The sequence below is a fragment of the Podarcis vaucheri genome (assembly GCF_965113315.1).
Source record: "Podarcis vaucheri genome assembly, chromosome: 11".
Taxonomy (NCBI): domain Eukaryota; kingdom Metazoa; phylum Chordata; class Lepidosauria; order Squamata; family Lacertidae; genus Podarcis; species Podarcis vaucheri.
Genome location: NC_138749.1, coordinates 38,158,749 through 38,186,483, shown reverse-complemented (window position 1 = coordinate 38,186,483; position 27,735 = coordinate 38,158,749). Strand labels below are relative to the sequence as shown.

At 39.5% G+C, this 27,735-nt stretch overlaps 1 protein-coding gene across 1 annotated transcript in view; it reads left to right on the top strand.

Annotated features, from left to right (window-relative positions):
- The window catches only part of ELL2 (elongation factor for RNA polymerase II 2), a 39,030-nt gene extending 13,058 nt beyond the window's left edge, over positions 1-25,972 (top strand). Inside the window, exons 3-12 of the mRNA XM_082191465.1 lie at positions 1,379-1,500; positions 3,045-3,208; positions 6,673-6,932; positions 9,774-9,898; positions 10,029-10,122; positions 11,948-12,521; positions 14,904-14,970; positions 18,764-18,935; positions 21,342-21,386; positions 24,479-25,972. Coding sequence (XP_082047591.1) covers positions 1,379-1,500; positions 3,045-3,208; positions 6,673-6,932; positions 9,774-9,898; positions 10,029-10,122; positions 11,948-12,521; positions 14,904-14,970; positions 18,764-18,935; positions 21,342-21,386; positions 24,479-24,595 — 1,740 coding nt within the window. The 3' untranslated portion in view covers positions 24,596-25,972. The remainder of the gene's footprint in view (positions 1-1,378; positions 1,501-3,044; positions 3,209-6,672; positions 6,933-9,773; positions 9,899-10,028; positions 10,123-11,947; positions 12,522-14,903; positions 14,971-18,763; positions 18,936-21,341; positions 21,387-24,478) is intronic.
- The last annotated feature ends 1,763 nt before the right edge of the window (positions 25,973-27,735 follow it).

Sequence of the window (27,735 nt, the reverse complement as noted above, 5' to 3'; positions counted from 1 at the left end):
ACCACATGACAGAGTGTCTCCCCCCCTTTTGTATATATTATCTGTGCTTGCACAGTACAGTACTTTATAATCTCTACTAGAATACAGTATCAGTTGCAGTCAGTGGAACAGCATAGCTGCATTATGCTGGCCCCATTATGCTTTTGTACAAAAGCTGTTGATAGAAGTTGCTGGGTCCTCAGAGGGATTTTGAAGCCAACTTTAGTAGCAGGGTTACTTGTGAACCCACTGGTATGTTTGCTGTAGTGGGCAGGTATCAATGTTTGTATTGGCCTCATTTTCCTTTCTTGGGTCTCTTGCCGTTTACCTTTTGACAATAGCAACAGCTACAGAGCAAGAAAGAAGATGCAATTAAAGTCCTCACCCCATTGAACTTCTGTTGGAAATACCTATCTAATTAGGCTTATAATTCCATGAAATACTGGCCTGTAATTCTATGAAATGTACTGCATTAATGAAAAACATTTAAAAAATAAAGTAATACTGTTGACATTTATGCTAGTCAAGATTTGGACCATAGTTATCCCTATTTTATCCTAACTATATCTTCAGTTTTTATAAAGAAGAAAATCCTAGCAACTTTAGCTTGGCACCTGAGTGGACATATAATATGTCAAGTCCAAAATGGCCCTCTGGACCCAAATGAAATACTCTGGGTTTGTAGATAATGCTGAGTGGCCAAGCTGCCTGGCATCACTACTGCTGTGTCCTATAGCCAATAAATTTGGAAGAAGTCTGTTGAGCCTGCATTTATTCATATTTATTAAATTTGTATACCACCCTTCATCTGAAGATCTCAGGCAGTTCACAGCATAAACCTACACAATCAAAATACATAATAAAAACAAGAACAAAACAATTACACCTCCCCCCCTTGTGTGTACACATGAGATTATTGAGACTTTAAATGTAAATGAATTATGTAAAGGTGCATTTAGGGCTACTATACCTTGCAAGAAATGTCTAGTTTGTTGTATGCCTTATTATGGATTAATAAACCAGTGAAAGGAAAATATATTGTGAACTCTAAAATATTTCTATGTGTAGCAAAACCTTTGCTTGTGCTTTTGTGATTAGAATGCAGTTCTTTCTTAGACTCAGTGTGTGGGATATAGTGTTATTCATACTTGGAATAAATCTATTGAAATCAGTGAACTTCAGTCCATTGATTTCAGAAGACCTACTCTATGACTTGGTTGGATATCACCCAGTGGGTGTCCCTTTGGCAAATTGTCATCTTTCAGTTGCATCTGTTACATGATAATAAGCGGCTGGCATTGCAAGTTTGCTGTATTATTCATTACAGTATTAATGATCAGATATGGTACTTTTCCATAAAGTAAGCATGTCTGAGTCTCTCTTTTAATTGTTTTTTCAGCTTGTCAAGATTCCCAAAACTGATCTCCCAAATGAAGTGCATACCTTTAATTTCTATTTGTCAAATGTTGGCAAAGATAATCCTCAGGGAAGCTTTGACTGCGTCCAGCAAACTGTTTCAAGGTAATGTTTATGAAAGGGAAATGAAATTGTTTGTTTTTAATTGCTTCTATGATCTGAAGAGTAATTGCAATGAACTATTGATGAGGAATCCCTCTCCTAATTTAAACATTACTTTAAAATGTGCTACAATCTGCTGCAGAATGCAATTACCTGTCTGTGGGAAATAATCTTGTTGAGACTTAGTGTTCGACAAAAAAAAGCCACTTCTTCCCCTGCTGCTATTTGATATGAAATGCCTTCCACTATTTATCCTATAAATGTGCCAAAGTATCCTGTCCAATTTACATTATCGAGTTTCTTTCTACCAGGCATACACGTGTGATGCTTAGAGATGATCCACGGTGCTCACACATTTAATAAAGAGCATATAGAAAGAGCTGTTTACTTTTGTTACTCAGCCTGCTAAATATGGCAGATGCACCCAGGATACTACTGATGAATCATGCCTTTGCTATAGAATGGAATGAAAGGAATGTTAATATGTATTCTTGGCACAATTGCTTTGTGTGTATTATAGAAATTCAGTACAAATTTTTTTAAGGCTACAGCCTCTTAGAAACTACTTATTGTGGCTTCTTCTGTAGGCACCAGAATATTTAATCTAATGATCAGTGGGGGTTGAGCAGATAAGTGTCTATTTACACACATTTTGCCTTTTTGTAAATTCTTGATCTTGAAGCACCTGCAAATATTACTGTGAGTTGGTGTAATATGGAGAAGTCTGTACTTCTATGTATACTGATTTCTGAGTAAAAATCTTTAGGATCATTTTTGTAAATTTTAAGTGTCAAATCTAGTTCTTAAGTCTGGCTCAAATGCCTCTTCATAATGGGCAGCTAACTAAAAACATTGGCCCTGTTCTGCTAAACCATAGGTTAGCTTTGTGCAGAATCAGGGAGGAGCTGCTATGAGTCTTGGGCTCTGGCTCCCACTCTTTTCTCTTCATTCTATAAAGCCAAGTGGAAGAAGAGTTCCTCAACCCTGACTTTCAGGCACCAGGGAGGAATGAGCATCGTGTGAGACCAAGACTCATGGTGAATCTATCCTCTTTATACACAGAGCACTTAACCATGGTTTAGCATTATGTACAAACTAGACCACTAAGAATTGTCTAGGATCAACAACAGGAGAGGACTTTTGTTTTCTAGCCCTGATTATGGGGTGTCCTGAGGCATCTGATTGGCCAAAACTGGATGTTAGACTGATTCAATTTTTGATCTGATCAATCAAGGCTGCTCTTAATTTTTTCACCACATTCATTGCTTTTGCTTTAAGAAATCATTTCATTTCACTTCCCTGCTGCAGTATATTTGTATAAACCACTATGCTGTTTTATGTTGTTGCCTGAGTTCTCTGTTACAAAAACATCTATTACAGATTTATATACAAAACTGGCAAACAGATGAATATGTTACAGTCCATAACTTGGCTTTACATGACCAGAAGGAAATAAAATAGTATCTTTTCATACTTAGTTTTGTTATATCTTTGCATCTACATCCAAATGTTTTAAATAAGATTCTTTCCCCCTCATTATTGCTTAGTACCGGATCTTCCCAGCTCAGTTGCTTGGGGTTTATACAGGACAAAATCACAGTATGTGCAACAAATGATTCTTACCAAATGACTAGAGAACGTATGACCCAAGCAGAAGAGGAGTCTCGCAATCGAAGTACAAAGGTCATAAAACCTGGTGGACCATATGTAGGTATGACTGTCGTCTTCTTTTTTCTCTCCCTCTGTAACAGCCTGTTGTAACGGTTGAAGTATAACCTGTTGGTTTCAATGAACCTTACTGCTATGTAAACATATATAGGACTGCAACATTCATACGTTGCCTTTTTTTGAAAGCATCCATATGGCACCAGAATGCATTGTTTGAGAGGAAACGATGGTTGACATTTGTGCTATGGGAATGACTCTCTGTTAGTGATGTATTTCTTGATCCTGATGGCATCATGTCAGGTTCATCTGAATTCTGCTTCTGAATTACCGTAGTTACTGAATTACCGTAGTTACCGTTTGAACAATATTTTTAATGCATTTCAGGACTCTGCAGTAGATATAAGTTCCTGTTTTGATATCTTTCTGATTTTAAGGAGTAGAACATTAGTATCTCAAAATCATAGAACTGGATTTAGAAGGGATCTCAGAGGTTATTTAGTTCAGTGTCCAAATTTATGTTGGAGGCAGTATTTTAACAGGATTTTAGATGGCACTAGCAGCTACAGTGTACAGTGATGGAAGAGAGATATGAAGAAGAGAGATTAATTGAGACACCAGTTTTGCCAATTTATATTCTGTCAGATGTGTTAAATAAGTTAAACCATATGCAGAGATACTTTGACCCAGACATTTCTGTGTGCATTTAAAAAAAAAGTGTGTCCAGTGTCTGCAGAAGTTGTGCCAGCTGAAGTTTTTGACAGCTGCAGCTGACATACCAAGTGCGTAGGTATTAAAGCTAGAATATTTATGCTACTGTCTGCTAGTTCTTATACCAGTGGTAGCTACAGGATTGCTAATGACGGTAATTGTAATAATAGGTGGATTGGCATTCAGTTGTTGTGATATGGCTTCCTTCAGAATCTTATATAGGTCTATTCAGAAGTAAGACTTACTGAATTCAGTGGGGCTTGTTCTCAAGCAAGGGAGTATAGGATTTGTAGCCTGAGTAAAGGAAAATGGAGAGACTCCATATGTAATCTATACTATTTGATACTCTTTGGTTGTTGGGTAATATGCCAGGGAAGGCTCAGCTTCCTGAAGAGTCATAGAGATAAGGTAGGACAGAGAAGGAAGAGTTCTTCTCTATCTTACCTTATCTCTATGGCTCTTCAGGAGTTTGAAGAAACACAGCAGTGAGGATTAAGCTGCATAGGATAATAGGAATTAACTGCAGTTAATTCATTTGGATTAGTGCTTTTAATTTTTTTTCTATTTATGTGTCTATTTTAATGTCCTGTAGCAGGAATTCAAGTTGCTGCATGTTGTATATGAGCTTCAAGTTATCTTTTACTTTATTGACTTTAGAAACTTGAGTTGTACATGCTCGGAATGGCATTCTTTGTAATGCGCTGTCCACTTGGCAAATCATTAAACGTCTTTTGGAAGAAAAGCTAAATTTTATAAAATTAGCCAAATAAATTTTTTGTAACTCTCTTAATTTCTAGTCTTTTATTTTTTTTTCTTTGGCAATCTGTAAGGTAGATGGCTATGATTCTCACTTCAAAGATGGGCAAAGGATGCCAAAACTCCAGACTTGTTCATGCAAACATATTTTTGCCAAGTGAAACCTAGAGGAATAGTAATTTTCTAGCAGTTCTCAAGCAAGCTGTGTCATGATCTAAACAGATCATTTAATCTGTATTCACTATTAGCAGTAAACATTTAACTTCCAAAGAATGTTTTGGTTCTAGTGAATTTGTTGTTTGCAGTAGATTAGAATTAGAGAAGCATTTGGGTCTTTTTTGCAATAGTAAAATTCTAGTCAAGTTGCTAATATATTTCATAATAACTGGGAAGCTATTATGTTAACTAGGAGGAAACTATTTCTAAAACAAGAAAATAACAACCTGATTTATGAGAGAACACTTACTGAAGTGTTATCAAAGGATGGCTGAAATAAGATAATAGTTTCTTTAAATAACATAGGTTTTACCTGTGTTTGGTTAAAGTGTGTTAGATTTTTTATAAAAACTAACAAAGGTTTTAGTATAGCAGTAATAAAACCATCTAGTTTTCTGTCTTTTACCTTTAGTTGGCCTCCAAAGCAGTGAGTTTCCTAGTATAATCCAGTTCTACAAAACATTGTCATCCGCTTTCTCAGCCAGTCATCTCCTAACTCACGACACCAAAGAACTCTTAAATAGCCATATTCCGAAGCATTAGTAGCTGTTGTTGAAACCACGTCATCCCTTGTTCAAATCTGGGATCTGTGTGTATGTGGAATGAGTTCAGGTGGTTTTCATTAGAACTCCTCCTTCCACACAGTTACCAAGATTTACAGAAGAGATGAAGCACTGCAGAACTTTTTTAAAAGACACAGCTCTTGCCAAATAATTTTGAATGCTTGTGGTGATGCAAAGCTCTTTTCCTGGAAAGATACAGCAAAGCTCCAGAACCAAAACATGCTAGTTGTGGGTTCTTCAGAGAAATTTCATAGCAACTATGTTGACTGGCTGTGGAAATAACTAGGCATATTGGATCCTGCAATATTAACGAGAAACATATTTGCTTATCATCTTTAGTGCTCTGTCGTAACTCTGTGTGGCATAGGTTATATGCCATATAACCTATGTGAGCAATATCATAGTGGTCTTTTGTAGTAATACAAATATAGTTCACCACTTTGGGGGCTTTTGGACTAAAAACTGTATATAAATAAACCATATCCCACAATAAACTTGTTCAAAGCAACCTGGTAAGTTCAGCCACGCATAGCTTTGAATTTGGGTGTTTCACTGATTTGGAAAACTCTTATTTCCTAGAAATAGCTTATTAGCATCTCCTTCTAGTGTAAAATGAAGCAGTAGAAAGTCTTTAAGTAGTATCTATCAGGTGTCAAAAGATTAATTATTTTATTTATAGCTGCCAGGAAACTGCTAGTAAAATTGTCTCTTCTACTAAATTTTGAATCCATTTTGCCCTATTTAGAATTTGTAAAGTGCAATAGCAAGGGTACCAGTCAGTGATCCTTGGACTTAGTTGCATTAAAAAGAACAGTTGAGAGCAGAGGATACAGACACACACCAGCAGAAAATTTAATACTAAAAGAAAATAATACCGACAAAAAAAAGAGAGAATGGTTCTATTTCATCAACTAGCACATAGTTTGACTCACCTAGTCTGTTGCACTAGCAGGATGCCACAGTTAAATTTTACAGAATAAAAAGAGATGGGTTGATGATCCCACCAATTACATAGCCTTAACACTGACCAAACTTGCCCATTGGAAATATACTGCAGGGATTTACTTGAGTCTTAAATTACAAGGTAATGAAATTATATCCATTGTTACCGATATTAATATAGGCTATAGGCACAAAGAACGAACAACTCTCTAAAACGGTTGAAAATCCTTTTTTTAAAAAGTCAGTTAGGAAGTAAATTTTGGGTAACTCGTTTGTGTCTAAGGTGGAGAGAAATGAAAACGGCTGTTTATCTTGCATATAGGTAAAAGAGTACAAATTCGGAAAGCGCCACAAAGTATTCCAGATGCAGTGCCTGAGAGGAAAAGGTCCACTCCCATCAACCCAGCAAGTACAATACGCAAGACGCATACAAACAACAGTATTTCTCAGCGGCCATATAGGGATAGAGTCATTCACTTATTGGCACTGAAAACCTATAAAAAACCGGAGCTTCTTGCTCGCTTACTCAAAGATGGTGTTAGTCAAAAAGACAGGAATTCCCTTGCAATTATTCTTCAACAGGTGAGATTCTTTGTTTTACTCTCCTATCCTTTCTCGTGTTTTTGTTTTCAGTGGTTACGGTACATATATTGCCATACTTAAATTAGTGGTGTTATGCCAAATTAGTTTTTCTTTTTTGTTTTTCTTTTGCATATCATGAAAATGCCTCCAGTTTTGCCAACATCCATCTATATAAAAAACTGCAAGTTGGGTCTAAACCTAAAGACTCTTCTAACATGTGCCACAGTGTGGTTTGTGTAAAAACTCTTGAGATAAAGCTTGTGCATTAGCTTGCTCAAATGGGAGGACTACTTTGAATCTGGGGTCATATTTTTCATGACCAAGCACATTTATGCTTGGGCAGAAACAGCACTTGAATGAAAAAGTGAAGGAAGGCATCTTTGCTTCCAAGCCAATGGATTTAAACAACCCAGTTAAAAAGAGCAGTTTTTTTCTAAAATTCTTATTTTAGGAATTGAGAAAACAAACTCCTCAAGAAATTTCCCCCCTGATATTTTAATGAGGGAGAATTGTTACTCTTCAAACTTGAATCAATGAGAACTTCTATAAGGCTCTCCTCCCCACCCCTCAGCTAAATTAATTTTATTAGCTGAAGAAGAAATCTTACTAGGAAGCGATTATAATGGGGTCTTTAAATTGACAATAAGGAAATAGAAAATAAGACTAAGCTACTTAAAGAATTTAGAAAAAGAGTGGGCAGAAGAGAACTCTTTTGCTAAATGCAAGCCTTCAAAGTGGGATGATGAAGTAATTCTACATGTGTAAAAATGTAGACTCTTCTTTCTGCAGAAACTACAAGGTAGCTGAGACGTATATTTCAGAAGTCTTGACTGAGTAGAATATCTGAAGTTAACTTCTACTGATGCAGCATTGCTGTATTCCTACTCTCACTGCCAGAGAGGCAACCTGGTTTTTAAGCTAAACAGCAGTTTGCTTCTTCAGAAACTGCTGTGCCAAGAACAATAAGCAAAGTTCCAGCTTCATGTGCAATTCATTCCTGCACATGCAGATCTTTTCTTTGGAATATAGCCATCGTTTAGGTATCTGAGATAGAGAGCTATACTTGATTGGTGTTTAAAAGTGATCGCATAAAATAGTTGAATAATTTCATATTTGGTTATCTTTTAAGCACTTACTCATATCACTCTAGACACTGGCGAAGGAAAGTGGGGGCGGGGGGGCGGCGCACTGCTCTGGGTGTCATCCCTGAGCGGGGGTGACATTCGGCGCTCCGCCCGCCCACATCTCGGACTCCCACGCTAACGCAAGCCGTCGAAAGAAGGGGGCAGAATTTTTAGCTAACCCTAACTGATCTCTCAACTGGCCTAAGATTTCTACTTTCTTCCCCAAATCACTGCACCATCCATCAGAACATTCCAGATTTGTAAAACCTATGTAAACCATGGAATCTTTTCACTTTCTAGAGTTAGTGGCGGAGCATATGCCCACGCTGCTCAGTGCGGGCTCGTTCTCGAGGGGCATGGGGGCATGTTCCCAAAGGGTGTGGAGTGTGCCCTCCCAGGCGCAGGATAGCCGTGTGCACCCACCGATCCCACTTCCTTCATCTCCCCTTCCCGCTCGCCTGCCTCCTTCCCATCCTATCCCCTGCCTGCTTGCCTCCTCCAGCCAGGAGCGTGGTGCACCAGCTCCCCCCCTTCCTCTGATGGCTGGCAGTAGGCGCAGGAGTCACGGGTAGGCAGTGCTCCATTTCCCCGTGCTCCCACTCCACACCCTTTGGGAACATGCCCCCATGCCCCTCGGGAACGAGCCTGCCCTGGGCAGCGTGGGCATATGCTCCGCCACTAACTCTAGAAAGTGAAAAGATTCCATGGTTTACATAGGTTTTACAAATCTGGAATGTTCTGATGGATGGTGCAGTGATTTGGGGAAGAAAGTAGAAATCTTAGGCCAGTTGAGAGATCAGTTAGGGTTAGCTAAAAATTCTGCTTTTCGTTATCTAGGAAGAATAAGGAGGGAAATAAATATGTGTCTTAAAAAACAAGTGGGATAAACATCAGAAAGAACACCAGCTATTTTGCAGTAGTTTCAGTAACCAAAGCAATTTAGGAGGATAATTAGGTAATGTTCAGGTGTAGAGAAATGCAGGATTAGACTAATATGTTGAATTGTACAGGTTAATACATATGAAGGGAAAATGCAATGTCGGCCTCTTTTTCAGAATATATACATTCACACATATTTCAATACTGTGTGACCTAGGTATGTGATAATTTGAACCAAATTTGTGCTTAGGATGGAGTCTGGATGTATTCAGTCATCATATCAGATCATATGTCTGTTTAACCATATTTAATCATGTGTATGTATATGTTATATGTTTTGTATTTAAAACATTTCTGTAAGTCTGTGTGCAAACACATACACTGAGTAAGCAAAACTATTTTAACATGGTATTTATATTCTCTTTAAACTCTTGGGATAAATCTATATGTAGCTGTTGTGACTTTTACATCAGTCTTGCATGGTCTTACCCAAATTTTCTCTGTAGCTTATTTCTTTAATAATATTTCTATACCACTTGCATGGTGATTTACACTTGCAAAGTGATTTACAAGAGTAAATAATACTGAGAAGCCCATTCACAGGAATAAAACTAGGAGGGGTGTAGTGCTACCAGTCAGGGAAAGTCTGATAAGTGGGATTTTAGGAAGCAGTGGACAAACCCAACAGTCTGTGCCTCCCAAACATTGGAGTTGGGGGAAGGCATTCTATAGAGTAGGCACCACTGTGGAGAAGACCTTCCTTCATCGTTTGCTGTGTTGAACACCAGGTTCTGTCAACTTGCTGATACTGTTTGTATTTTTATCTCTTTATCTGTAGGTAGCCAATTTGAATCCAAAGGACAACTCTTATACACTGAAAGACTATATTTATAAGGAAGTTCAGAAAGACTGGCCTGGGTACAATGAAATAGATAAACAGTCGCTGGAATTAATACTCTCCCGGTAAGTTCAATCCCTTCTTTGTAATATGTTGACTTGAAAACAAAAGCTGTTTGCTTCCTACAAATAATAACTGCTAGAGCATCGTTAACTTGATATTCCTTGTAACCTGGAATGTGGGTGATCTTTACAGAAAACTCAGTTCATCTCAGAATGTCACCAGCACCGGTCACTTGGAAGCTCCTCTGGGCTCTCAAAAAGATGCTGCATCTGCTTCTCCTTCCCAGGTATTTTATTTGTCACTCTTTATACCCTGATTCATCCAATAAGGCAACACATGACAAATGCTGATGTATGTTTGGAAGCTCCAGTTGTCGAGTGGGAAAGAGCCATGTAGAACGAGCCACTCACTTGGCATGCAAAAAGGTCCTAGGTTCAGTCCTGGCATCTTCTTGTCTGAAGTTTGAAAGAGCTGCTACCAGTGTTGGAGTTTATGCCCGCGCTGCCTGGGGCGGGCAGGGCATAGAGTCCAGGATTGGAGAGGGGCGGGGAAGCTCCTGCCCACTCTTCTACTGCTCTCTGCCTCCGGGTCAGACGTGACTCGGTAGTGGAGCTACTGCTGCCAGGCGCAAGGTGTGCCAAGGAGGGTGAGCAGCAGCTCTTCCACCCACTTGCCTGCTCTCCTTCCTCCCGGGTCAGGCCTGAACCAGGGGGTGGAACTGCAACAGGCACAAGTGTTGCAGCCAAGGCATAGCTTCTTCTGGCACGGAGCCAGGGTCTGATGAAGGAGCCTGCTGTGGGGCGCCTGTTTGTGCCCTTTCAAATTTGCACCCGGGGCCATGGCAGCCACGGCACCCACCACGCTACGCCTCTGGCTGCTACTAGCTATAGACAACACTGAACTAGAAGGTTGAGTGTTCCAGTTTGATATAAGGCAGCTTCTCTTTCTCTGAAGTATTTCTATAGATACCTATATTATGGTAACACCTGTTTTGGAGAGGGAATTGCAACTGTCTTCCAAAGTTGAAAATACTGCACTTACAGAGTGGCTTAAAATTCCTAATAAGTGTTCCAAGAGAAGAAGAATCAGAAGCAGTTCTAATCCACCCTAAGGAGAAAGAATGATTTTTTGTGCTTGCCTTTTGGTCTGCTGGTTTCTGTCTCTTCTGTGCACTCTCTCTGACTCACATCTAATTTAAATCTGTTGTGTAGATTGGTGCTGAGCCCTTCTGGTAAGATTTCCTGCACTGTACTGAAACAGTCCATGTCCTTACAGATATGAGTCATTGGACACAACCCACTTGACTACTTGAGCACACATACACCTGGCATTAGTTGTCTTTCCAGTTTGGCAGCCCCATGCCACCAAAGCGCATTTTAAGCTTTTCAGTTTCAAAATGTGGCTTGTTGTTTCCCCGGGAAAGTGCTGATTTGGCAAAGTAGCATCTAGCTTGGGTGTGTGCATACGTGCTCTTGGGCATATATTCACTCTGTGGTTTTTTTTAAACACCTCCACTATTGGGTGAGAGTGACTTCAGACAATATTGGAATAATTCTTTCCTCCCATGTGAAAAAGTCTGGTCCTATCCTGCAGCAAGGTGAAGCTGACCATTTCAGATAGCATAGGTGAAAGGGATTGATGAATGCAGAAATTAACGTCTGAAGAGTATAGCAAAACTTTTTTTAAGTGTTGGTTCTATCATGGTGGGGAGTCATGATTTGATGCTTTGCTTCAGGCAGCAAAATATTTTGGGTCATGGCTGCATGTGGACACGAGAAATTAGGACAAGGAAAGTGTATTTAGTGGTTTCAGAAAACTAATTTAGCACCAATTGACATGTTACGTACAAACATTTTTCCTTTAATATCTAAATTATCACAGTGTGAATTGTTTGGTTTTCTTAAGGAAAGAATCCATGTCCAATAGAGAATTCCCATGGCACCATAAATAAAATCCATTGCAGAAGCTCCCTTCTGCTCACACAATTCTTCTTCTAAAGCTTGAAATAGTGTTCCTTTATCTTCTATATTTGCTATATAAGTATTTCTAATTGTCATTTCTTAATAACTGCAAAAGTAACAGTGCTGTTTGTGCGCCTCAATTTATTGCAGAAACGGCTTTTGGATTCTGATTTTATTGATCCTTTAATGAGCAAAAAACCAAGGATATCTCATCTTACCAATAGAGTTCAACCAACACTAAATGGTCACTTGACTGCTTCTGGTGAAAAGAATACTGAAGCTTCCCAGCCTCCCCCTCCCCCTGCAGTTGCTGCAACACCAGCTGCTCTGCCACTTCCTCCAACTTGCCTTCCTGTTTCAAATCCTCCTCGAACTGTGAATTCTAACTCCAATTCCCCCAGCACTCCTGAAGGCCGGGGGACTCAAGACCTGCCTGTTGACACTTTGAGTCAGAATGGCAGCATTTATGGGGACCAGCACCAGAAATATACTTCTAGGACTCCGCTGGAAATCCCAGCACCTGCTGAAGATCTGTCAGTGTGCCCAAAGTCTACGGATGAGAAACACTCAGCGTTGCACAAAAAATCCAAGAAGAAGTCAAAGAAGCATAGGGAGAAGGACCAAATCAAAGACCACATCACTGGGAATGCTGCAGAGAAGGAGAGAGACTGTGAAAAGAAGGAAATTGTCAAACTGAAGAACTCCAGCCTGAAATTGATTGAAGGTATTGTCATTGCTTTTCACTTTGGATGACCAAGGCACCTATGCCCTATAATTACATTAGCACTGAAGCATGGGAGTTATTTGCCCATGGTAATACCTGCATACAGTAATACCTGCATACAGGTAGACAAGGGATAGTTGAATGAAGTGGTTGCCTCCCATGTCAACCCCTCCCTTGTCTCCAGGATGCAGGCATTCCTGTTATTAGTGCAGGATGGGGCCAGCCCACAAGCAGTTAAACCCATGCAAATGTAATACATGGAAATTCCCTGTCTCTTTCCTTTTGCCTGAACTTGAAATCTGTTGCCAACGACCAATGCATATTCAGAGCCACATGAATGAAAGCCTTATACAGTGTATATATCTTGCCTCCAAACAATTTCTCTAATCAGCTGAAGTTTATATTCGTAAGCCTGTTCTTGTAAGGTTGTTTTTCTCTTTATTAACTTGCATACACAGTTTCAGTGTTGGAGAGAAGTAACATCTGCAAAAAGCTGTGGGAATGTATTCTGACCATCATTTATTCTAACCTGCCCCACAGATTTCCTTTGTATTGATTTATTTGAGATTTAATCTAGTGGGTAGGACAGGAATAATATTTAAATCATTGACAGTAATGAACCCAGTATGCATTAGTCTACAAATCTGGGCTGGCCTTAATTACCAGTCGCAAACTTACAGTCACCAGGACACTGACTCACCTCAGAGTTGAGCTTTGAGAAGGTCTAGTGGGGTGTTATTGAAATCACAATACTTAGAGGTAAGCCATCATTCTTGCAACTGAAGAGTAGGGCTAGCGTTTGCTTTGTACTTCTAGGTGTCTCAAGAGCAGAGAGTCAGGGTGACAAGCCCCCACTCCCCATATGATATAGGCTGGAGCTATGCATAAACAGCTGAAAGGCACAAGTTTGTTATATTGACTACTGTGACCACACTTGTGGCCCAATTCAAGAACCACACCGCATAACTTTTCAGATAGCGAAAAATACAAACATGATTGATGGCTGTAGCATGATTAAGTTATTGGTGCACATTATTAAAGTGCATAGGCATTCCATTAGTAAATAGCTAGAAATAATTATCCATACCATTCTCTCAAGACACAGTATTTAGATACAGAGTTCCAGGCTTCCCCTATTAGTTGTAGTGACAGCCGCTCAGGGAACTTGAGTTGTTATCCTGAAAGTTGACCACCTATCTGTTGCCTTCCCTATTTTAGAAAGGATACGAAGATGCTGTGGTTAGAAAAATCCAGACAGGGAGGAAATGTAGCTGCTATTTTTTAAAAAAGTTATTGAATATCAGCAAGGGCACTGTGATTTGTAACTTTTTCTAAAGGACCTGTGACACACTTTGTAGAGCCAAATTTAGTTGTGAACTATTTCAAAACTATTTTGTGAAGTTAAATAAAAATTTGACTACATATTTGAACTAATTCCTGTTTAAATATTATTGCTGACTAGATACAATAGATTTCCAATTCACTGAGGCTCATGACTTGGTTGTCCTAGCCAGGGCCTGGGACAATTTGAATTGTCTTTGTTTAGTTGCTTGGTCGCACAGGGTACTCTCACAGATTATTGGTCTTCTTTATCAGACTAAGTCCAGCTTAAGAAACACACATTTTAAAATTATATTTTTAGGAATACAAAATAAGCTTTTCCTTTTCTAATGTGTTAACTTGGATTATATATTGATATGAAATACATTAACATACCACTATATTTGATTGTGTTTGGCATCATTGTAAGAAATCTATATATATATATTGTCTCACATGTAAATGCAAGTGCCTTCTGTTCATACAAGAAATTTCTTTACATCCAAGCAATTATTTTTAACCCTGCCATTCTGATGACGGATAGATTCAACCCAGTAATTGCTTGTCATCTTCTTTTATAGTAAATTATTTGATTATCTTTGCATATTCATAACTTTGTGTGAAGGGGAAGAATTAGCAGAAAGAAAAGCACTTCGGCATTCCACTCCATTGTTGTTTATTGTGCCCTAGTGAAAGCTGGATGTTGATGTAAAACTCCCATCTCCTTTTGTCCACCGACATCTGCCACATAAATTCTTGAATTGCTGTGCAGATGCCACAACTTGTCTTGAAATAATAGAAGGCTGACCTTAGGTTAAGACTGGACTGCTTTTATTGTACGCAGACCAAAGTTCCTTTTGCATTTTAAGTTCCTGCCATTGGCTGATTCAGAATTTGTCATGCAACTCCTATTACAGATATTCAATAGGGTGATTTGCTCTTAATTGTCTCTTAAAGCTAATGCCTAGACAGGAACCCTCAGTGTAGGCACTTGAAAGTCAAATCCAGTTTGGTTTGGGAACAATCTCTTATCAAAGTGTGTAAACTTGTATTTCTTTATAGGTGTTGAAGAGACTTGCGCTTCCACCACAGATCCTTTGTCAACAAGTGAACTACCGGACTACTTTGTGTAAGTAGGATAATACTGGAGAAAGGGGATAGAGCGGTAGGGAACAATTTATGCAGTCCTCTTTGTACTGCATAAGCACTTAGTAACCAAGAAAGTTACTAAGTAAAGAGGGGAAAGCTGCCTGGAAATGTTGCTCTGTGTAAGATTTCAAGTAAGGTAAAGGGACCCCTGACTGTTAAGTCCAGTCGCAGACGACTCTGGGGTTGCGGTGCTCATCTCTATTTACTGGCCAAGGGAGAAGGCGTCTTGTCTGCAGACAGCTTCCAGGTCATATGGCCAGCATGACTAAGCTACTTCTGGCGAACCAGAGCAGCACACGGAAATGCTGTTTACCTTCCCACCGGAGCGGTACCTATTTATATACTTGCACTTTGACGTGCTTTCGAAATTCTAGGTTGGCAGGAGCAGGGACTGAACAAAGAGAGCTCACCCCGTCGCGGGGATTCGAACCGCCAACCTTCTGATCGGCAAGCCCTAGGCTCTGTAGTTTAGACCACAGCACCACCCATTTCAAGTCTATTTCAAGTAGACTTGCGTTATTGCAGCTCTGCCTTGACTTTCCCTCCGATTCCCACGCTGAAGAGAAAAGTCTCTTAGTTGATATGCCATCTCGAGGAGTGCTTGTGAATAAAGTTCATGTTTACCTCACCTCTGGCCTTTTCATAAGAATAAAATAGTCAAAAGTACCTGTGTTCTTTGGCTAGCTTGTCTGCCATCTTGATTCCTGGTACTGAGATCTGCCCATTCATCCTTCCAGAAAGTGTAATCTGTTAAAAGAATAACTCTCTTAGATGAGATAGCTGGCTGAATTAAAATTGTTCCCAGACGTTTGGAGTCAAATGACTCTCAGCAACCTGAATTTATTTGTTTTGGGTTTTTTGTGTGTGTTTTTGGTATGTTCTGCATCCATTTTGTTCCCTTGGCAGCGACTGATTATAAACCATTTTTTCTCCTTTCCCTTTTTGCCGTTTAATTTGGCCTTGGCAATCCATGTGATTTTGTTGACAACTGCACACTGGTATGCCTTGCAATTTTGTGGCGCAGATGCAAACAAAATCGCATGGGTCACCCTTGATAAATGGCATCGAAAGCAAAAGGGAGTGAAAAAGAATAATGGCACACAAAAGCCATTGCAGTCAAGGAAACAAATGGGCATCAGAACAACATGAATGTATGGCTGCATGAATATTCCTGTGGCCTAGCAGGCTACACCTGTTTTGAAAAAGCCATTGCATTGCAGACTGGGTTATGACTGTTTATAATCAAAACAGCAAAACTTCATGTAAAAAATACTATTGTTTTGACTTTTCTCTGCTCCTCTTCCCCAGAATATGTCTGTGCTTCAAAATCATTGTTGTTTCTCTAAAATTTGAAATAGATCATGTGGAGTGTGTGTGCTTCTTAGATGAGATAGTGGTGGGGATGTAAAAAACAAAAATATTGTCTAATCAACTAAGCTCACTTATTTTTTTAAAGCATTCCCACCCAGCTGTTCATCTGAAAAGGCTCCCAGGGTGCCTCACAAAGACCAGTGATAAGACAGTCTCTGCCCTCAGGCTTAAAAAGAGACACAAAAGAAAAAGAGATTAGGATGAAGGAAGGGGAGGGGGAGTTGGGCATTAATTCTCAGTTAAGTTTTTCTAATGACCAGCTGAGACAGAAATGGTTCAAGGAGAGGAGGAGCCAAAAGTTGCTCCTCTTCTGCTTCAGCCTTGCTCTTTCCTGCAACCTGATGGAATAGCTGCTGTCAGGTGATAGTTGAGGAAGCTGAAACATCTGGTGGAGCTGTCTCCTCAGCAGTGCCAGTGGTGTGGGACTGCAGCCTGCTTGGGGTGTAAACATTTCTACAACTAGAACTTTGCACTGTTCAGACATAACATCTCTTCTTGGTAGATGTCCAGTTTGCAGCAGTCACAGATTTAGCTATTCACTAATAATTAACTAGTTAGTGCTATTGTAGAAATCCTGCTGAAAAGTAACTATTTTCAAACATCTGGTTGCTGATTTTCAGTATGTCCTGTTTGTAATTGTTTCTTGAGACAAAGAAAGTGAAATGCACATTTTATGAGTTATTTGAAATGATTTTCCAACACCCCTCTGTGTTGGAAAGAGATTTATTTCTCTTTCTCTAACAAGATTTTTTTTTTAAAAAGATCCATCCGTACTGGGGATTTAAATACATGCAGTAAACCTAATAACCCTTGGTGTAAAAAAAAAAAAAGAGCAGTGTGTGCTTTTGAATGTTGTGAATCAAAATGCTGACACAACCTTGCCCAGTAGTGCTACTGTACAACAGGGCGGTGAGAGTGCAATGACTCCAATCATGTTCACATGACCCTTGTCCCTGGAATCACGCTGCCTGCACATGTCTATCGCGTATCAGCTGTAACTGGCACAGAGTCCTGTTTTGTTCTACTTGGGCAGCACACACTCCTTTTGTGCAGAAAAATCTGAGACGATGGTGTCTTGCATTCCTGTAGAAACTCATTTGACGGTGTGGCTAGCAATTTCTCTCCCAAAGGCACTGTTTGTTAGCAGTCATACAGAAAACAGATAAAGGGTTCCAAGGCCAGTGGAATAATGTTTTTTTAAATCTACAGTGCTGCCTATGTACATGGCGTTTTACAAAAAGAGAAAACGGGTCTTTAAGCACCTGCAGTCTAAAAATAGGCACAAGGGAAATAGAGGAAGTGGAGAGTGATGGAGGCAGCAGTAAATGGAAGTAGAATGTACCATTATTTCTCATAAATGTACTTGGGTTTAGTTACAATCGGCTATCAGGACTGGGGATTGTCCCAGAGGCTTCATAACATGGCAAAAGCGGGTTTTGAGGAAGTACTTGAAGAGAGTAAACAACATGGAGGTGTTCAGGGAGACAGTTTTGGGTAGAAGGGGCAGCAAAGAGTGAAGTTATTTCAGGTAGGAGAAGACCTTCAGATAGTTGAGGAGGGTGGAGCTGGATGAGTAATAGCTACAGTTAGGGTTGTATCAAGATACAAGAACTGAATATGGAAAGGCAAAGGCCACAGAGAGTTGTGAAGGTACAGATAAGAATCTTGTGCATGATCTAGGAGCAAACAGGAAGCCAGTTTAGGGAATTAAAGAGGGCTGTTGCATGGTCAGAGCAATGAAAAGGTGAATAATGATAAAGTGAAGGGTATAACGTAGGACAATGCAAGAACAGAAAGGAGACAATCTATAATATTGTTCCTTCTAATTCCCCTAACCCAGCAGAGAGGGAGGCTTGGAGATATGTAGCAATAGGCAACAATTAGGTTGATTGCATAAAATGTATTTCCACTAAAACATCTGTGAGGTGGAAGCTGTTTATCTTTCCTCCCACACAATTGTAGTTGATACAATACTGTAACTATTTCTTAAGTCTTAGCCACCTGGGCTTTTTATTAACTTCTTTAGTCCACCCAAGTCATGAGATTTTGCCTGATATTTAAAAGGTCCTTCAGTTGTATTAATTGTAGGAAATATAAACTATAATCAGATTCACAGAAGAATTTTAAAAAGCAGCAGTGTTTGATTTTAATATTATTGGTTCCTATGTAAAAATGCATGTCATTGTGAACATTTTTTTGAACAAAATAAACAGTAACCTGGAGATTGCAGAAACTAAATTCTGACTGGTTAAAAGGTGGTTAGATCACCATGACAGTGAAGGGAGAATTAAGTAATTTATACCTCTTAATAAGTTTTTAAAGGGAAATGAATTATGATAACCTTTTTAAAAAATTACAATACCATGAATTTTAAATCTTGTTTATTTCTTTTTTAAAAAAAGAAAATACATAGCTATTATCTCTTATGAACAACGGCAAAGTTACAAGGATGACTTCAACGCAGAATATGATGAATATAGAACCTTGCATGCAAGGATGGAGAGTGTTACTAGAAGGTTTATGAAACTAGATGCACAGCGTAAGCTGGTTTCTCCAGGATCAAAAGAATATCAGGTAAAACTTGCTTTCCACCTTCCTCTGATGTTAATGTAGCTTTAACCTTCATCCAAGTATGCCTCATGATTTGGATTAATATTGTTGGACGCACGTTACATCTGTTCCCCATGGCATGGCCATAATGTTAAGTTCTATAAGAACTTTTGACTGTACCTTGCATGTGCCAAATCCCTCCATGGAGGCCTTATAGAGAAGAACTCTTGGAAAATGTTCCACAATTGTGATCATTCCTGTCCTGCAGACTTGGCAGAGGCTGGTTCTATTTTGTAAACCCGTCACATCTTTTTATTTTGGGAAGTGATGGATCTTTACTTTCCTTGGCAAGGCTTAAACTAGTATTGGATTATTTTAGGAGAATTATTTACATATCAATCATGAACTGATCCTCAGTGTTTACTCCCATTCTCTGGTTCAAACCAATATAGTGATTAGGGATATAGGTTCATCAGTCTTGTGCCTTCAGATTACTTTAAGATAAATGAATCATAGAATCATAGAATCATAGAAGCAGTGCTTGCTGCTGAGTCTTAAAACCAATGATTAGTGATGACAAAGGGTTGTGCAAGAGCAGGATGACGCTCATGTTGTGGTAGGATCAACAATATATTTGTATAAACTTGGTTCTTTTGTCCTAGCCTCTAACCCCTGGAGTGTTGCTTAGCACAAACAGAACAGGAGGAGAGGAGACTTCCTATAGTGTCTAGTCGGAAAGCTCTCTGATGCTAAAAGGCAATGCCCACATTCAGCATATCTTGGTTTAATAAACATTTGCTCACACTGCAAGTGGAAGAGCAAAGGGGCTGTATGCATGCAGTGTAAACCAACCAACCAGAAAGCTGCTAATTAGCCATAGCTTCCTGTTTCTTTTTTGGTCAGTTTTATTGGTTTTCCAAATTTTAGCTTGATTATGAAAATTATACTAATTATTTCCAAATTAATACAATTTTGTTTAAGTGGCTTCCCACATGCCATTCTTGATGCGTCTTTATCATCTACTAATACTGTGTTTCATACTCCTATTTACCTCTGGTTATATTCCATTTTATAAAATTATCACTTAGTCAACAGCCGCACTCCTAATGATTTCTATTCATTGTATTATATTATTTAACTTTTCATATAACATCAAGTGAGGAGCAATATTTCTTTTCTTTTAAGTCCAGATGTGATCTGATAAATCCAGTTGTTGACATTCATTGGTCTTGTGTATCTGCCATTGATGTATTAAACTGCATTCTTTGCTGGCTGGTCACAATACATTGGTACCTCGGTTTAAGAACAGTCCTGTTTACGAACGATTCAGTTTGCGAACTCCGCAAAACTAGAAGTAGTGTCCCAGTTTTCAAATTTTACCTCGGTCTAAGAACGGAATCAAAACAGTGGACGGGCACTGGCGGCAGGAGGCCGCCAGTGGTTTTGGTTTTTGGAATGGTTTTGGTTTAAGAACGGACTTCCAGAACAGATTAAGTTCGTAAACCGAGGTACCATGTACTGTTGTTCCATTGTGATTGGGGTGGACAGCTGAAATCTCAAGGATGACTCCAATCTTCCTCTGCTCAGTTCCTGTCCCTTCTATCCCATAGTAGGAAGTTCCAAAGGAACTATAGTCTTCTCCTTTCAGTTGGTGAGCTAGATCAACAAGTTCCAGGAACTTGCAATTTTCTTTCTCAGTTTGAAGGCAGGATATTTTTCTCCAAGTATAGCCGACAAGTGGGGACCACCGTCGTGCTCCCATCAGAAGCATCTTCAGAGACCCTGTACCGCTTCACGTATATGTTGCAAAATTCCTCTCACCTTCACTTTTTACTTTTTGGCCCATGTTCTTCCTCTTAAACATAAGTTGTATCTCAACATTGCTTTAAGTTCATAGTCCCCTTTGGGGGGGGGGGGTTAAGCTCTAGCCTCCAATGACATCCATCAAAACAACAAGGCTCTCCCACAAATCATAGTTTCCTGTTTCATCCAAACTGGGATACTGTAGCTTCAGTATTCCAGGGATACCAGCTCCAGAACAAGTCAAGACATTAAGCAACAGTTTGAAGTTGGTTTATAGTCTTATTCATATTTTGGCCTAGTAATCTGAGATATGATTGTCTGAACTGGCTCAGTGACTCTTTGTTACTGACTGTTCTTCTCTATTAGTGAGCAGTTATTTTTCTCTGCAGAGAAGGCGGAAATGAGGGGCTCTACCAAATGGGTTTTCAGACTGTAATACCAAATTCACACCATCCCAATTCTTGAGGGGAGAGTGGGAGTTTTTGGTAAAATGAATGTGTGATCCCGGAATGTGTAAGATGGACGTTCTTACTGTACAGGTGTGGTACAGTGTCTTCAGTCAATCTTAAGGTAATTGTTAATTGCTGGCTGTACTTAGTAACCATAAATTTATCCTTAAACTTGTAGATCCTTCATGATGAAGTTTTACAAGAATATCGGAAGATCAAACAGGTTTGTATAACCTATACTTAATTATTGTGTATGGTGTATGTATAAAACTGTATGCAATGCCAGTTGAATAGGATTAATTAGAGCTCAGAGTTAACATCAAAAAGACCTAATTCCTGTACTCATAGTGGCTTCACTGTATAGGATTCTAGCACTTCTAATTTTACAGTCAAATGGTTTAAAACACATATTTAGGTGACGTGTATTTAAATTCTGAAACCATTTTGGATCATTGCCTCTTGGATTCTCATTGCATTGGGCTTGCTTTTCAGTCTGGACAAATGCTTCTATTTGTCTGTTTTTAATATGTTTGTGGCAAATGTTTCGTTTTGGCTTCTATGATCAATGTGAATTGTGAATCTTCATATGAGTGAAATACATTTTTGTCCTGCCTTCTATAGCATTCCACTTTCCAACTGAATCCTCTAGCCATAGTGACAGCCAAGGCTTGGTATTGATCCCAGATATTCAGAATTATAAATAGTGCTCTTAGAACAATGAGAATTTTAGAATTGTGACTTAGAAATGAGGCTCTAATTGACCATATGCCTCTTCTTATGTGCTCTCCCTCATTTGCTGCTTAAAACTGAAGGAGTAATGGCAAATATGGTACTGAGCATCTGTATGCCTCATGTGGCTACATCACTTTCTGAGCCTGGGCACATAACTTAGGAAGCCGAGCAGAGCTGGAAAGGGAAGCGACAGTCACTCAGGCCTTGGAAGAACCATCTGTTGAGGATAGGGGAGGAGCATTCTGCCAGAGAGGCATGAACTGAGAAGGACATCAGCTGGTCCCATTGGCAGAGGTGGAGAGGCAGATGAGGGTGGTATAAACCGCCCAACAAGTGTTTTTCTCATGAGCAATCCAGATACATTAATGTCTGAATCCCACTAAAGTGCAAGAGGCTTCATCTTATCTCGTGTAACTGTGTTCATTGGGCTCCCCCTGCACAGTAGGATTTAGACGTACCTAGTATTCCCTGCATTGTACCTCCTGCTTCCAGAATTTTACAGAGTTCCTAAAAATTCTGGGTCAATTCATGTGTGTTAAACCCATGTTAAAACTGTGAGAGTGACTGCAAGGACCCAGCAGTGTGGAGGAAGAAGTACATGATCTGGTTCAGCCATGGGTCCAAAAGCAATAGCTGTGCCCAATTCTCTTTTGTGCGGTAACCATTTTTTTCAGTTACCACAGTGATCAAATTAGTTATGGGAACCCATGGCTGTATTTGTGGACACACACTTTATATGCACTATTTGTGTATTTGTGCCACACCCTTTATAAGCACTGCGTCTCCAGAAGCACATCCTGGGTCCACATACAGCACTTCACAAATATTTCAGCTGGTCCCACTTTGAAACAAAATGGCACCTGTCCTTTCTACTGCAGTACGATATGCAGCCAGCCTCCACTGTAACCGCAAGGCCACGTTAGTATTGGAACATTGCTTGTTCCTATGTAGCATTAGTTAGATATGCCTTTTGAATACTGTGTATGTCAAGAGTTCTGACTTTCTCAAGATAGCAGTGGCCTCAACTTATGCATAAAAACCAAAAAAAGCTTGGTTGGTCTATATGAAAAATTCTGAAAGCTGCAGTTTAGCAATCCTTTTATTAGGTAAAGGTAAAGGTACCCCTGCCCATACGGGCCAGTCTTGACAGACTCTAGGGTTGTGCGCTCATCTCACTTAAGAGGCCGGGGGCCAGCACTGTCCGCAGACACTTCCGGGTCACGTGGCCAGCGTGACGAAGCTGCTCCGGCAAACTGGCATCAGAGCAGCACACGGAAACGCCATTTACCTTCCCGCTATAAAGCGGTACCTATTTATCTACTTGCACTTAAGGGTGCTTTCAAACTGCTAGGTGGGCAGGAGCTGGGACCGAACGACGGGAGCTCACCCCGCCGCGGGGATTCGAACCGCCGACCATGCGATCGGCAAGTCCTAGGCGCTGAGGTTTTACCCACAGCGCCTCCTGCGTCCTTTTATTAGGACCAACCAAAATGTCACAAAATAGGGAGCAAGCTTTCGCATTCTCCTGAACTGCCCATCAGGGTGGGTGTTAGACAAAGCAGGGAATGAGGACAAGAGAGAACTAAACTAACAAAACCCATGTTGGCAGGGGGTTGGACTCGATGGCCCTTGTGGTCTCTTCCAACTCTATGATTCTAAAATGGCTTGGTGTTGTAGAATAGAATTGTGCAGTTGGAAGGGACCTGAGGGTCATCTAATCGAACCCCCTGTATTGCAGGAATACGCAGTTGTCCCATACGGGGATTGAACTTGCAACCTTGGTGTTATCAGCACCACACTTCAACCAACTGAGCTATCCAGGCATAAGGGAACTCTGTGTTGGGCTGTAAGGTCTCAAGATAAAGATTGAAGACTTCATTTGATTAGTCTCTGCTAGGTGCAGTGAGTCTCAGGTTACACCATGGATTCTCTGAGAAGGACGTACCCGCATTTTTAAAAACATGTGGTAGCTGCCAGATCTGTCACCAGCATTAAGCAAAGCACACAAGTTCCTTGATAGGCAGAGAACAGAATACAGTGAATTACACTGTATCATTATTTAAGTTTTGTTAACTATCTGATTAATTATGGAAAATGCCTGGGCATGGGTTGTATAACATACAAAGGACAAAAAAAGGCTAACAAAAAAAACCCTGAAATCAAAAGTTTCCTATATGGAATTTGATTGTCTGAATCTTCAGCCTGTTTTCTATTCCAATTTTGTGACTGAAACATCCCTGACTGATACTACACAGGGGAAGCATGATTATTGTGCAGGACCTCTCAGCATCAGTGCCAACTACCATGGTGTCCTCCTCCTGAACTGTGTATCGGAGATGGGTTTAAGAGCCCAACTTTGTGATGGTTCCTATTCTTTCTGAATTGGTAGGGTTTCAGGAGATGTTTGCGGGGGGTGGGGGCAGATTAGGTTTTGTTTTATCTGTGATTTAAAAGGTAATGAAATGCAAGCATATAAACATTGTTTTGTGTCTTATATACCGTCAGTGTCAGGATGATGAGATATAAATATGCTAAATGTATACTCTGTATATAGTTAGAATTCTACGTTTGTTTCTGTTGCAGTCTAGTCCTAACTACCATGAAGAAAAGTACAGATGTGAATATCTCCACAACAAGCTGGCTCACATTAAGAGACTTATAGGTGAATATGACCAACGGCACGCAGAGTCATGGCACTAGGGCTCTGGACCAGAAGATGTGAATAAACTAAAGATTATTTATTTAAAATTCCATATGACTTGCTCTAAGGTTTAAAAACAAAGTGAAATCTCTAATGCGGGAGTTTCAGCATTAGCAGACCAAGTTGCTGTTTTTCTTGATGGTGAGGATGTTGCTTCCCTGCATAGTTGAAGCTGCTTTCCCCCCCGGTCCCTTTTTATCCTTAACATTTACTCGTTTATCCATGGGAAATCATTTTACCATTGGGTACTGGGGATCCAGTCTCTGTAGTTCTGAGGTTGTGCACATTTTTAAAATATATATATATATAAATTGTAGCAGAAGCAGATGCTTTTGGATGAATTACAAGCCTGTTTTCTTCCTGACTTTTTCTTGTTAATGCAAAAACGATTTGCCTTAAATGGTAGAAAGTTTAAAAATTTGCACAATAAAATAAACATTGTTTCTGGAGGGTTCAGGGGTGTGTATGTGCGAATGCCCACATGCACACACCTATCAACAAGAGTAACTTATTTCTGTGATTTCAACCCCCACTTCAATGATTGCCTTACATTGTTTGCTTATGTATCTGAATTGTACTTAATCCATTTCTCCATAAACACTGCTTCCCAGTACATTAAAATGGGAAGCACTACTGTGTCTGAAATAAGTGTGTGTGTGTATATCTGCGTGTGTGCATGAGAGAGAGAGAGAGAGAGAGAGAGAGAGAGAGAGAGAGAGGAGGGGGGTTGTGTTGCATACACAGTTGGGGGGTAAATCTGCTATATAGGCCAAATGTTCAGGTTGACAACTGACAAGTGTTAATGCAGGGTTTTTTTCCAATAAAACTGCTGCATCTGTTCTGGAAGACAAATATTTCCATTTCAACAATTTCAACGATTTGTCAGCTTTCTTATCCAGGAAAAATTGATACTTTACAAAAAAAAATATTCTATAGTTTTGGGGCAAAATTATAAAATTAACATGTAGGTGACCTATTTATATACTGCTATAAAAGTATTTTTGAAGAGAATATGCAATGAAGCTATTGCCTACATGAAATGTATATTTAAAGATTTTTCTTCCTGTGTGTCAGGAATATAACAAAGATGTATTTAACTATAAAATACTGTGATCATCAAACAGCACAAACTTTCATTTCATGCAGTTAATTGGTTTAATTTAAGTTAAACCGTCACTTTATCATGTGGGAACATAAGTTATTTGGTCACAAAATTGACTTATACTTGTCTTTTCTTTTGTCTTAATATATTTCTTTCAAAAGTGCTGCCAATTGAAAAGGGAAGCATTATGTTTACAAGTCTGATTTTATTTTATTTTTTGGAATGTTTGCCAAAATTTTGGTAGTATCTTTAATAAACTTGTCTCCAGCATCAACTCAGTTGTCGTGTGTTGCTGTACAGCAGAACAACAGAACATGGTACATTTCATGCAAATAGCATAGCATAGCACTGTAGAGTTGGAAGGGACCCTGAGGGTCATCTAGTCCAACCCCCTGCAATGCAGGAATATGCAGCTGGTCCATACAGGGATCGAACCTGCAACCTTGGCGTTATCAGCACCACGGTCTAACCCACTGAGCTATCCAGGCTCATCCTGTAAGCGTTATACACATATAACTCTGAAATTCTGCACTCAGATTTTAAAGACAAAAAATAATAATATCTGGAACATTTTTCACAAGAAACTATGTACACAGCCCATTATTTTAGCCACAAAGCATAAATTTTCACAGCTTTTTAGTGTAGTCATTTTAACATATTACGAGTTACCACAGTCAAACTTCCTCCTCAGGAGTACTTTTTTGGTGTATTGGCTTTCAAGGCTTAGTGGACTGATGCAGAAATTTCTGAATTGCATTTGGCAACATTCTTTTTTATGTTCATGTTATTTGCATAGAGGACCCAACAGTAATATCAAACTTGGTTTTTGACCAGTTGTCATATGTAGTTTTGTTACTCACGAGACTTGAGTGGGAAATCTCAATCTGCTGCAAGTGCATGGACATCAGTCTGAGTGGCAGAGAAGCTTTGGTTTGTAACCTAACTCAGCCATGGCCTTGGGCAAATCACTTCCTCCATCTCATTTCCTCCCTGTAAAACCAGAATGATGGTTACTTAGCTCAAAGTGGTGATACAGCTAATCGGCAGAGAGATTGTAAAGCACTAATGCTGCATCTGTAATACATCATAATGCAAAATAAATCCACCCATGAAGTTGCATGCACTTCATGATTTTACAAGCTTGTTTACAAGTAGCTGAAGAGTGATTATTTCTCTAAGGTTCCATCATTACATGCCTTGAAAGCTGACAACTACTTTAAATGAACTAAATAAAAAAAATCTTTCCAGTAGCACCTTAAAGACCAACTAAGTTAGTTCTTGGTATGAGCTTTCGTGTGCATGCACACAAAAGCTCATACCAAGAACTAACTTAGTTGGTCTTTAAGGTGCTACTGGAAAGAATTTTTTTATTTTGACTATGGCAGACCAACACGGCTACCTATCTACTACTTTAAATGAACTGTAATTTGAGAATTGCTGTAGCAGTATAGCTAAGTGATTTACGAACAAAAAGTTCTAAGTTCAAATTTCAGTGCACCCATGAACCCACAGCATGGCCTTAGACAAGATACACCATCTGGCCCAGTGCATTATATTTAATATACATTTAAGTGTTAATTGAATGTACTTTTTACATCTCATTGCCATTGAACCCCCATCTTACATTTTCCCTCTTCCCACCCTCCTTGTGTATACGTTGACAGGATTTCTCAAAGCCTGTTGGGCATAATGCATAATGACCAGAGAATGGACAAAATTCATTTGATATATACATATTTTCCAAGGCCAGTTGGAGACTACATATATTGTCTGGGAAATGTGCACAATTCCTTCTTTGTGGGTGGATTATGTGCACTTTTTCCATGAGACCTGGGAAATGTCCAGTTGTTCCACACACTAACCTCTCAATCCACATTCTCCTTAACATAATATTTCTGCAAACAAAATTCATTTCCCGCAGCTGGACAAAGTGAACTTTAGACTTCAAATGTATATGATCTTGTTATCATTTAAGTGCTGCTTTTGCTTCAGAAGATTAACATGGCAACTGCTCTGGAAACAGAGTATTATAAATTG